Below are 12,565 nucleotides of genomic sequence, written 5' to 3' on the forward strand. Positions count from 1 at the left end.
TAAACTACAACTCAACAAATACATTTTCAATAAAAACATATTTTCAAAATCAACAAAAGTTCGAGAGGAACATGCCATATCGTGAGGCGCATGCGCACAATTGACGCTTCCGCTCACTTTCGTTCCTTCCAGAAAAGAGCGTGGTGAAGATGGCGGAGCAAAAGTCGAAGCCGAGCGATCTTTACAAATGCGTATATTCCTTTCTGGCGGAGAACATGATAACCAAGGCGGCTCAGGAGTTTATGAAACATACTAAAGTGGTAAGCGGCTCACTGTGTTGTTGCTAATCTGTGCCTCGCGCTGTCTATCTCTAGCGTTGTGGTGAAGTTGAGACATGCTGCACGAGGAGTACATGTACAGCCATGTAACGTTGAGGGGCCGTACACCCATTAGGAAAGGTAGCACGTGTAGGAGTACAGGCACACTTTGTTCTTTGGTTGCCATTCGTTTTAAAAGCTCATAATATTTTAATTGGCATTATATTGTGTTGCATTGCAGGAACATGTATTTGATTGCGAATTTGTGAAACTTTAGAACTGTAAATGGCTAATTGAGTGCTTCACGTGTTTCTTTACAGACTCCACAAGATGAAAATGATGAGAGCCTCATCGGCATCTACGACTTCTGGGTGAAGTGAGTTGTTTTGTTTGTTATTGAGTCAGCACTAAAACTTGTTTAGTACATACTGATATTAATACACTTTTAAGATATAGCCAAGCCTTTTTATTGGGTTCTCATTGCACCTATCATTTGCAGTCACTGTTCACCTATGCATTGTCTAATCTATCTCTTAAACAAACAAAATCTACCCTTTATCAGACTTAAACGTGATTTAAAACAATTCTTTCAGTGGAAAGCAAGTATTTGCAAAAATAGTCTGTTTGCCTTAGCAGCAGGATAGTGCATTATTAGGTTAAAGTGGATCTGCTATCCCTTGAATTTGGGATTTATACAAGTGATGCTAAATAATATGCATTTTTCCTGTAAATATTCACTTTAAGAATAATTTCTGCTCTTATTATTTCTTAGGGTTCACTCTCTAAGCGGCAGCTACAGGATTTGTCTCTGTAGTTGAGATAAATATGCTTTGTCGCTAATCTCTTCAGATATAGGAGAAATGTATACAATAAATGACTTAATAATTTTTGAGGTTGCTGTTCCCTTTTTAATATACCCATGTGTCTTCCTAGGTCTCCTGAAGCCAAGAAACGAAAGGCGCCCTCCAGCAAAGCTGAATCTAAAACAAGTCCATCAGCCAAGAAGGCAAAAACCAGTGCAGCGAACTCCAGCAGTGAAGACTCAAGCAGCAGCAGCAGCGACGATGAAGCAGCGGTTGCAAAACCAACCAAGGCAGCCCCTGCAGGTAAAATCAATGTTTTGATGCAGAAAACTGATTACGATGGTTTAAATAGGTCGGTAACATTTATGATCCGGTTATATATGTGTGTAACATATCTATGTAATGTTTGTTTTAGCAGCTAAGGTGGTGCCTGCTAAAGCACCTGCACCAGCAGCAGCAGCTACTAAAGCGGCATCCAGCAGCAGTGAAGACTCCAGTGACTCTGAGGAGGAGAAGGCCCCTGCAAAGGCCCCAGCCAAGGCTCCTGCAAAGGTAGGAAGAATAATTCAAATGATAGTTTCATAAAAGATCTTGCCAGTGTTGAAAGCCATGTCTGGTGGTTATGCTATTATTAAAATGAATATTCCGCATGTAGGCTCCTGTGAAGGCGCCTGCTGCCCCTGCTGCAGGAAGGAAGAAAGACATTAGCTCCAGCAGTGAAGAATCTGACTCTGAGGTTGAGCAGCCTGCTAAAGCCCCAGCCAGTGAGTCTTGAGCAAGATGTCATTTAATATTGTGAATTTATTTTGAGATGATTATAATGAAATGTGTTGTATCTAATTTATGTTATTAACCTTTAATAGAGGCCAAGGGTGTTACAGTCACAGCAGCTAAACCAGCTGCTCCTGCTAAAGCTTCAGCTCAGAAAAAAAAGGATAGCAGCAGCGAAGACAGTTCATCAGATTCAGAAGATGATAAACCAACCAAGGTATGTAAAAGATACTGCCCATATGTACATATCTTTCTTCCAAAACTTAGAAACAAATAGAAAAAGTTATTGTAGTAAAGTACATTTTACACACATTACTTACTTCACATGTCCGATAGGCTCCAGCTAAACCGGCTCCAGCCAAAGCGGCCCCTGTGAAAGCAGCTGCTGCTGAATCAAGCAGTGAAGACTCTTCATCTGAAGATGAGGCTCCACCCAGCAAAAAACCCAAAGCAGGTGGGTTTTTATTTTCACTCCATTATAAAAGCCAGCCAATGTGAAGTTATAAAACTTGTTTGGTGCTATGCAAACCAATAAACACAGAGAGAGGTTTGATTGCACTTGAAATGAGTTGGCCTTTCTGAGCGGCGCCTTTCTTTTGTTATCATGGTTCTGTTACTCCAATCAAACGAAAGGTAGTTATATTAACTTACTTTTTATTTGACATGATAGTTAGTCTGTCTGTCATCTTTTAGCCTTACATAATCTGATTAAAAAAAACTTAAAATTGCTAGCACCTATCTTGGAGTAACGCAGTGGCTCAGCCAGTAGGGGATTGGACTGTGAACCGTAGGGTCGCCGGTTCAAGTCCCCGACCACACCTAAAAATGGAGTGTGGACTGCTACTTGGAGGTCCCTGTTCACCTCCTGCCCTGCCGTGGTGCCCTTAAGCAAGGCACCGGACAACCCCCTTCCCCCCTCACTCCCATTGCTCCCCGGGCACTGTACAATAGCTGCCCACTGCTCCTAGTACTAGACTCCAGGTACTACGATGGGTTAAATGCAGAGGCCAACTTTCACTGTGTGCTGTGTGCTCTACATGTGTGACCATTAAAGAGGGTTTCATCCCTACCCATTCTATTATTATTATTAACACTACAGTCCCTCTTTTGCAGTATGTCACCTAAACCTAAGTGCTTAAAGTATTGTACATGGGCCCTGTGTTATGAGGCTGATTAGTTTGCTTTGCCTTGGTAGGAGCGTACAGTGCAGTCCCACCGCCAGCTTCAGTCCAGAAAGCTCCCGCTTCAGTGACCAAGGCTCCAGCTGCACCAGCAGCCAGCAAGGCCAAGGACAGCTCCTCAAGCAGCAGCAGTGACGAGGAAGAAGAGAAGAAAGTAGCTGGTAAGATTCACCCAGTTTTCCCAACTTGAAGTAGTGATTTTAGAAATGACACATCTAATAGCGTTGTTATCCTAACAGCAAAGCCTGCACCGGTAAAGACCCCCGCTGCAAAACCAGCGTCGAAGGAGTCCAGCTCAGGTAACAATTACAATCCCACTGTCATTTTCTACTTTGTTGTTTGATGCCAAATGTAACAAATCTTCCTCTCCATGCCCATGTTTTTCAAGATTCAAGCTCAGATGAAGAGGAGGCAAAAAAGCCTGCTGTGAAAGTCACCCCAGCTAAAGCTGCCCCAGTCAAGGCTGCTCCCGCTAAAGACTCAGACTCATCCAGTTCAGAGGAAGAAGAGGAGGCAAAAAAACCTGCAGCAAAGGTGACTCCTGCAAAGGCTGCTCCAGCTAAACCTGTTGCAGCTAAAGTCACGCCTGCTAAAAAAGACTCCAGTTCAGAGGACGATTCCAGTTCAGAGGAGGAAGAGGAGGCCAAAAAACCTGCAGCAAAGGCGATTCCTGCAAAGAAGCCAGCAGCTAAACCTGCACCAGCCAAGACTCCCCCAGCTAAAAAAGAGGAGTCCAGTTCAGGTAAGAGACAGGTTGAGGGTGTGAGCTTTGTATCTCTGTCAAAGTAGTTTATCTTCTGTCTTGAATTTGCTTTCATTTACTTCAACTGTGTTGCCATGGCTACCAGTCTGTGGAGGGATCAAACTAAATTCCATCATGAGAACTGTCAGTTATACATAATATATAAACTCTCCCCAGTTTTGTTACATACACGGTTGTCAGTTTGTTTGGTTCACCTTGCTGCAACTAAGGCAGTGTATCTTTGTTCAGGATAATATTTAGTTTATGTTGAAACTTGTTTACTTAACATCAGGCCAGGATTTGCTGCAGGACTGTTGTAATATACAGTCAACGTTTTAGCTGTGTGTGCCATGATCAAGTGACTACATTTGTGTCTATCTGATGTTAAAGTAATGTATTTGTTTTTCCAGACAGCAGCTCTGAAGATGAGGCTCCAGCCAAACCTGCTGCTAAAATTGCAGCCAAACCAAAACCTGCTGCTGTAGCTTCCAAAGCCCCCGCCAAGGCAGCTGAGAGCAGCTCTGATTCAGATGACTCCTCTGAGGATGAAAAAACAGTGAAAGCTAAGCCTGCTACCCCGGCTGCAAAGCCAGCTGCAAAGCCAGCTGCAAAGCCAGCTGCAAAGCCTGCTGCGAAGCCTGCTGCTGCTGCAGAGAGCAGCTCAGACTCAGACTCCTCCTCTGATGAAGAGCCAGCTAAAGCTAAGCCAGCTACCCCGGCTGCAAAGCCAGCTGCAAAGCCTGCTGCAAAGCCTGCTGCTGCTGCAGAGAGCAGCTCAGACTCCTCCTCTGATGAAGAGCCAGCTCAAGCTAAGCCAGCTAAAGCTAAGCCAGCTACCCCGGCTGCAAAGCCTGCTGCTGCTGCTGCTGCAGAGAGCAGCTCAGACTCAGACTCCTCCTCTGAGGAAGAGCCAGCTAAAGCTAAGCCAGCTAAAGCTAAGCCAGCTACCCCAGCTTCAAAGCCTGCAGCAGAGAGCAGCTCTGACTCTTCTTCTGAAGATGAAGAACCAGCCAAGGCTAAACCTGCAGCAGCTAAACCAGCTGCAAAGCCTGCTACGCCTGCAGCAAAGCCGGCTGCTGCAGCAGAGAGCAGCTCTGAGTCTTCTTCTGAAGATGAAGAACCAGCTAAGGCTAAACCTGCAGCGGCTAAGCCTGCTACACCCGCCTCAAAGCCTGCTACCCCTGCAGCAGAGAGCAGCTCCGACTCTTCTTCTGAAGATGAAGAGCCCGCTAAGCCAGCTACACCAGCTAAGGCTAAACCAGCCACGCCTGTAGCAAAGCCAGCTACTGCAGCGGAAAGCAGCTCTGACTCTTCTTCTGAAGATGAAGAGCCAGCTAAGGCTAAGCCAGCTACACCAGCTAAGGCTAAGCCAGCTACACCAGCTAAGGCTAAGCCGGCCACGCCTGTAGCAAAGCCAGCTGCTGCTGCGGAAAGCAGCTCTGACTCTTCTTCTGAAGATGAAGAGCCAGCTAAGACTAAGCCAGCTACACCAGCTAAGGCTAAGCCAGCCACGCCTGTAGCAAAGCCAGCTGCTGCTGCGGAAAGCAGCTCTGACTCTTCTTCTGAAGATGAAGAACCAGCTAAGGCTAAACCAGCCGCAAAGCCAGTTACCCCTGCTTCAAAGCCAGTTACCCCTGCTTCAAAGCCAGCTACCCCTGCTTCAAAGCCTGCTACCCCCGCAGCAAAGGCAGCTGCAGCAGAGAGCAGCTCTGAGTCTTCTTCTGAAGATGAAGAGCCCGCTAAGGCTAAGCCAGCTACATCAGCTAAGGCTAAACCAACTACCCCCGCTGCAAAGCCAGCGGCAGCAGCAGAGAGCAGCTCTGACTCCGACAGTGACTCTGAGGATGAAGCAGCCAAACCTGCAGTCAAGAAACCAACTCCTGCAGCAGCAGCCCCTGCTAGTACGCCCAAAGCTTCAAAAAAGAAGGCTGAGAGCAGTTCCGACAGCTCCGATTCAGAGACTGAGACAAAGACCACCCCTGCCAAGCCTCCAGTCACCAATGGCAAGGCAGCTACACCCAAGGCAGCTACACCCAAGGCAGCTACACCCAAGACTCCAGCAAAGCCTGCAGAGTCATCGTCCAGTGACAGCAGCTCCGAAGAGGAAGAAGAGGCCAGTAAAAGTTCTGTAAAACCTGCTACACCTGCAGCAACACCCAAGACGACCCCGGCTGCTAAAGCTAAAGAGAGCAGCTCCTCAGACAGTTCATCAGAGGAGGATGCACCACGCAGAGCAGCCACTGCACCCACCACCCCCACAACAAATGGTGAGTCGCAGACAAATACAGAGTATGAAATGTAATGCAGTGTCAACTTCATCCTGGATTACTCAAAGTTAAACATCCCCCCCCCCTGCAGGAAACGGAAAAAAAGGTGAAGAGTCATCGGAGAGCGACGAGGAAGAGACAGAAGTGACTACACCAAAAAACAAGATGGCAACAACCACACCTCAGACGTTTCCTAAAGCCAATAAGAAGGTAAGGCCAGTCAGAGACTAGAACTTGGTGTTGAGCATGGTTTCTTAAAGGGGGAAAAGTGTAATAATAGTTCATGATTTGATGGAAATGTGTTGTGTTTTCCAGTCGTCCAATGTACCCTTCCGTAGAATAAGAGAGGAAGAAGTAGCGGTGGATCCCCGTCTCCAAGACAATTCTTTTGATGCAAAGGTGAGTTCAGTTACGGGGACGAGCAATTTTAAAACTGCATCACTGAAATGGCTGTGCTGATCATTCACTCTTAATCATCTGTCTTTGCTTTCCAGTTCGGATCAAACGGGGACTGGGGCCAGAAAGCCAACGACACGCTCAGGTTCACAAAGGGCAAGTCATTCCGCCATGAAAAGACAAAGAAGAAGAGGGGGAGCTACCGCGGCGGAGCCATCAACTCCACCTCCGTCAACTCTATTAAGTTTGACAGTGAATAGGGACGGCTCTTTGAACTTCACTGTACGATCAGGACTGTCTGATGATCGCTTACCCCCCCCCCCCCCCCTGTTACCAGTCCCTCTGTCATCACTACCCAGCAGCACACTGACAGGAAGTGAGCCGTAGAGCTGAGCCAGCGCTCACTTTCTGTCAGCTGCCCTTCGCTGTACTGCTTAAGGTTGACACCCATGTGATATCATCACTTATAGCCACTAGGTGGCTGCAGGCCACCTGTTAATGGTAAACGCCAATGTGTGTATTGGGCCCCCTTTTTCAGTTTGTTTTGATGTTAACCTGTACTTTCATTTTTCTATGTATGATTGACAGCCATACATCCCAACAGGTTCTTGTATGTTGAAACAAGGTTGATAATGATAATGGATCACATGGTTTCTTGAAGTTTGTTTGGTTGTTTGTCAACATTTCTTTTTGGCCATTTCTTTTTTTTTTCACTTAACATTACCTAATCTTTTGGAAAGTAAAACTGAGTTTTATACTGTGTATTTATTAAGTTTTATTCCATTTCAATGTTGATGAACTTAGACTGTCAATTTCATTCTTTTTCTTAAGCCATTTTGCTTTGAAACTATGATTTCTTCTGATGTTGGGATACATAGATGTTGCTCGAATGTTTTATTAGTCAATGTAACCGAGAGCCATGTTTTTTTCAATGATTGGAATTTACTGTGTAAACCTGTAGGGAATTTTGAGAACCTCTTTTTTTTTATTAATGGATGTAGCTGTAATTAAAGACATAATAGCTCAAATGTTGGTGTGATAGGTTTTACACTATTTTATTTTTTAATCTTCCCTACAATTGTTAGAGTAATTTGTCCTCAGTTTCTCACGGAGCTGTGGTTTATGGACACATAACGGGGATAATGTTGTTGCTGGGTGTCTACAAATAAGCTGCTGTGTCCATTTAGTTACAAACATTTTTCATATTCACAGGCATCAACTGTTTAAGTGTCAAGGAAAACCACTAGATGGCAGTCAGGTATTTCTTTGCTCCAGTTGAAAATGGGAAACTCAATGTACAGTGTGTGAACCGACACCTTATCCCTTGCCATAGGACAGAAAGGGATACTCCAAACAATTGGGAGGCAAGGCTCCACCTGCTCATCGGGAATTATAAATATTCTCGACCATTAGCCTTCCATTTAGTGCACGACCAGTCTTACAGCTGTAAGTGCCCATCAACTAAGAACTTTATCCATACAATGCCTCGAGAGAAAAGTCAGTGTCTTGCTTTGAATGAATACTACTAGCACTAGGCTGGATCATAAGATACCTCAAGTTTTAGCACAATAAATTACCAATATTCCCATCCTTTTTCTTGATGGAGAAGCAGGACAAATGATTAGATTAGGCTGACTGGTTACACTGTTCTCATATTGCAATCATACCAAATATATTTTTATCTTTGCATTTAGTTATAAACCATGACATATAGCCTTATGAAGGAAACACTTGCAGCATTCAGCGTAAAGAGAAAAAGCCTTATTCCTAAACAGCACATGGATTGTGCATGCAGTTTATGAATCTACACTAAGGAAATGTTGTGTACACTTCTGTGCCAACACATGAAGCGCTGTTGACTAAGGAGGGAGGTCTGCAGTCACTCCGAATATAGCCCCCTCCCCTCAGCCTGACAACAGTTCACCGTTGGGCGTTGCTTCAGTGCACACCAAGCAGGGAAACTTGACAGCATGTGTGCTCGGGGTTTACATGGCTGAGCTGTTGAGAGGGGGTTGGGGATGGTGCTGCGGCTACTGTACAGCTGTTATTGGGCAACTCTTGAGTGCAGAACTGTTGATGGCAGACTGCAAGCAGTTAGAGGCCATGTTGCTTGCAGCATGATGGGATTTACACTACAAGATACCTTTAGAGGTTTAAAGCTGAAGAAACATCAGTGCTGGAATAATATGAACGATCTTTAATTGAGGACATTTATCAATATTTCGTATAGTCACGGTACAATCACTGGGTACAGCTGCTTCATTTTACACTGAACAAAAATATAAATGCAACACTTTTGTTTTTGCTCCCATTTTTCATGAGATGAACTCAAAGATCTAAAACATTTTCTATATACACTAAATAACCATTTTTCTCAAATATTGTTCACAAATCTGTGATAGTGAGCACTTCTCCTTTGCCGAGATAATCCATCCCACCTCACAGGTGTGGCATATCAAGATGCTGATTAGACAGCATGATTATTGCACAGGTGTGCCTTAGGCTGGCCACAATAAAAGGCCACTCTGAAACGTGCAGTTTTGCTTTATTGGGGGGGGTCTGAAAACCTGTCAGTATCTGGTGTGACCACCATTTGCCTCACACAGTGCAACACATCCCCTTCGCATAGAGTTGATAAGGTTGTTGATTGTGGAATGTTGGTCCACTCCTCTTCAATGGCTGTGCGAAGTTGCTGGATATTGGCAGGAACTGGAACACGCTGATCCAGAGCATCCCAAACATGCTCAATGGGTGACATGTTAGGGTTAGGGTTAAACTGACTGGTTGTCAGACCCCCCCAATAAAGCAAAACTGCACGTTTCAGAGTGGCCTTTTATTGTGGCCAGCCTAAGGCACACCTGTGCAATAATCATGCTGTCTAATCTGCATCTTGATATGCCACACCTGTGAGGTGGGATGGATTATCTCGGCAAAGGAGAAGTGCTCACTATCACAGATTTTTTCAGATTTGTGAACAATATTTGAGAGAAATGGTTATTTTGTGTATATAGAAAATGTTTTAGATCTTTGAGTTCATCTCATGAAAAATGGGAGCAAAAACAAAAGTGTTGCATTTATATTTTGGTTCAGTGTATATTAACCTGATTTTCTTGAGGTTTTTTACTGTTTGAATATAACAAACAGAAGGCATTATTCACACTTTTCTAAAACTGTACAGATTTGATAAAAATGTTTTTATCTAAACATAAACATGACTGATGGAACTATTAAATATGAGTTACCATAAGTTTTGAGTTTGTCCGAAGAGCAACGGATTATCTGCTTCATTACGGGTTATCTTAAGATATTGAAAACACTAAAAGCCCTATACTGGATTAGTTTGAATTTATGCAGTTTCTATGTTTAGAATAGATAGAATTGGGAGGGATGAAACCCTCTTTAATGGTCACACATGCAGAGCACACAGCACACAGTGACATTTGTTCTCTGCTTTTAACCCATCCTAGTACCAGGAGTCTAGTACTAGGAGCAGTGGGCAGCTAGTGTACAGCGCCCGGGGAGCAATGGGAGTGAGGGGGGTGGGGGTGTCCGGTGCCTTGCTCAAGGGCACCACGGCAGAGCAGGAGGTGAACTGGGACCTCTCCAAGTAGCAGTCCACACTCCATATTTGTTAGGTCTGGTCGGGGACTCTAACCGGCGACCCTACAGCTCCCAGTCCAAGCCCCTACTGACTGAGCCACTGCGGGACTAAAGTTTAAAGGTGACTGTTGAAAAGTTGAAAGTGAGACTGTTCTGTTAAAAATCTTTTAACGATCCATCACCAGACTTATGCTCAGAAAAGAGCACGGCTAAGGAGTGCTGATGATAGGAAACTCAATCAAATCTTCTGCCTTGCAATCATTCCTAGTAGCACTTCTGTGTGCAGGAGCCAACAGCTCCTCTCAGGCCTCTGCAGCAGTGTGTGCTGAGCGGCTGCAGGACAATCCTTTAATGGGCATCAGAGGCCGAGGACTGCCCATCCTGTCCATTTCAATTAGACAAAACCGCTGACCACTGTTGCACACACATTAGCATATTTGTCTCCCTCTGGCACACACTCAAAGCAACTGCATACAATCAGCCATACAAAATGTGCCTCAAAACGTTACACTTAATTTCATTACATGACAAATGACTTCCTTTGTGCCCCGTAGATTATTCACGCTAATCCCCCGTTGCTCTTTTCTCCAAGTCGAAGTGTGAAATGAGAACATGGCATGACAACAATCCAACTTAAGCAGAACGCTCATAAATAAAGCTTAATCACTTCTTCATTATTAAAAACATCTTTAATATAGCATTTCTTTTAACATCCATCTCATAGAAAGTGTTTCAGTGGGAAATAATAATTAAAAGTACACACTTTGAACAGTACATTGTAGAGCAGGATGAGCATTATTGATCTTTTATGGGACAGAATGAAGATGCAGCTGGAGCTAGCAGACTGAATGAAGAGATGCTAACAAGATCACTGACCTCTGCCCCAGCAAAGAAATAACTAAGGGTCTGTTTTTGGTATAGAATGGACATACTGCCGCATTTATACAGCTGAAGTTGAATTCCACTTCCTGTCTGTTTCTTCAGTAAAACGTGTTGAGTGCAGATATAAAAGTGCTGTTTTTAGCGTTTGACTCAACAGTTACCTGCTGACACTGCATTCCTCGAAATAGAATATGGCAAAAATAAACGTACAAACCTTGTATATTTTAAAACATACCCATGATGCCTTGGACAGGCATGCTAGAGAAGCGTTTTCAGGAAACGGTGCGCTGAGTCAGCATGCTTCAGTCACCTTATTGATATTTTGAACTACAGCGACATGCGTTTACGGTGGATGAAGCCCCTCTGCAGTCCTAATGAGTTCATTGCATTAATGTGTTTATATCATGGAGACCTGTTGGTGCTACTGGTGTTGTTGCTTTATTCACACGCCGTCCATCTCCTGCGCACACTTAGCCCTCCGTCTCTTTATGACTTTGGTACGGCAAAGTCCCAGGCGGTGTCTTGGGCACACTTCCACATGGCACGCACCAGCCGGGTGAAGCCCATGTCCTTGGGTTTCTCCAGTCCACGCATTAGCCGCTGCTTCATAATGGCGATGAACTCCCTATTACTCAGCTCTCCGTTCCCTGAGGGAGACAGACAAGGAGGCGGGAGGGAGAGGGTATGACAGAGGACAGATGATGAAATAATAGACGAAGAGTACATAAGAGGAGGAGAAGAACACTTCCATTTGTTAATGATTGCCTCCCGTCAGTTAAAGGTCACCTATTATGCAAAATCCACTTTTTCATGTCTTTTATACATAAACATGTGTCCTCTCTGTGGAAAGAGATTCTGAAAGTTTCAGGAAAAAAGATTCTCTCTTTTTATCCTGATCCATTTATATAAAAACCTGTCTGAAAATGAGCTGATCAGATTTTGGCCACTTTATGATGTCATAACAATTTGTTTGGCTTGTGTAACCATTAGCCAATAACCAACCAAGGTAACCCCCACACCTTATCACCTGTATCTCCTCCTAGAGCACCATTGTGTTCTTTTCAACCAAATATCTCCCAGAGGGGCGTGGGGAGAGGCTCCTTATTTTCATCTAAAGTAACGGACAGAGAATCAGCACTTTTGAAACAGGACTGAAACAGAGGGGATTATGGGATGCTACAATGCATGATCTGTTTGGTATTTGGAGCCAAACACTTCAGAGACATGTTTTGTTGATATCTGAGACATATAATATATTGATGAAAAACAGTGTAATAGGGGACCTTTAAAATATGATTTGCTCTCCATAGTTAGTCGGTGCTTACCGTCGCAGTCGAACAGAGCGAACACCACGTCACACACGTGGTCCGACAGCTCCACCTTGGCCACGGTGCGGGCCACTTGCTTCATGGTAACTGAGAGACAGAGGGATAGAGAACTTCAACATTTGTGGAAGAGAGTAATAGAGGTGCGAGTCAACTCATAAATGGGCCCATGTGGAGGAAATTGTGTGAGAGTCAAACTGCCTGGGATCGATAGCAGCCAGGACTCACCGGAGAGACTATCTGATAGAGAGAGAAAGGGGGGAGAGGACAGCATCGGGACATCTAGCTGAGAGAGAAACAGCCTCTGAGGTCATTTCAGAAAAACAAATGATGAAAACCTC

At 44.5% G+C, this 12,565-nt stretch overlaps 2 protein-coding genes and 1 long non-coding RNA gene across 6 annotated transcripts in view; 1 reads left to right on the forward strand and 2 right to left on the reverse strand.

Annotated features, from left to right (window-relative positions):
- LOC307043661 overlaps window positions 1–12,565 on the reverse strand; it is a 401,538-nt gene that overhangs the window by 280,342 nt on the left and 108,631 nt on the right. The window lies entirely within an intron of this gene.
- Window positions 6–7,445, forward strand: nolc1 (nucleolar and coiled-body phosphoprotein 1). Of its 2 annotated transcripts, none has more exons than XM_079687929.1 (14): window positions 6–260; window positions 578–633; window positions 1,191–1,363; window positions 1,476–1,612; window positions 1,716–1,824; window positions 1,924–2,048; window positions 2,168–2,285; window positions 3,027–3,173; window positions 3,252–3,311; window positions 3,401–3,754; window positions 4,165–6,021; window positions 6,113–6,231; window positions 6,337–6,420; window positions 6,516–7,445. In XM_079687929.1, the coding sequence occupies exons 1-14, from the start codon at window positions 150–152 to the stop codon at window positions 6,675–6,677; spliced, it is 3,612 nt and encodes a 1,203-aa protein (XP_079544055.1). In that variant the 5' UTR covers window positions 6–149; the 3' UTR covers window positions 6,678–7,445. The 2 variants fall into 2 exon arrangements, with proteins under 2 accessions (XP_079544055.1, XP_079544056.1); XM_079687930.1 differs by having other exon boundaries at window positions 1,479–1,612.
- The window catches only part of micu1 (mitochondrial calcium uptake 1), a 39,240-nt gene continuing 37,359 nt past the window's right edge, over window positions 10,685–12,565 (reverse strand). For all 3 annotated transcript variants that reach the window (XM_079686068.1, XM_079686067.1, XM_079686069.1), the window contains 2 exons: window positions 12,225–12,314; window positions 10,685–11,546 (listed from right to left, as the gene is read on the reverse strand). In XM_079686068.1, coding sequence (XP_079542194.1) covers window positions 11,386–11,546; window positions 12,225–12,314 — 251 coding nt within the window. In that variant the 3' untranslated portion in view covers window positions 10,685–11,385. The remainder of the gene's footprint in view (window positions 11,547–12,224; window positions 12,315–12,565) is intronic.

This window comes from Notothenia rossii (genome assembly GCF_949606895.1).
Source record: "Notothenia rossii genome assembly, chromosome: 6".
NCBI lineage: Eukaryota > Metazoa > Chordata > Actinopteri > Perciformes > Nototheniidae > Notothenia > Notothenia rossii.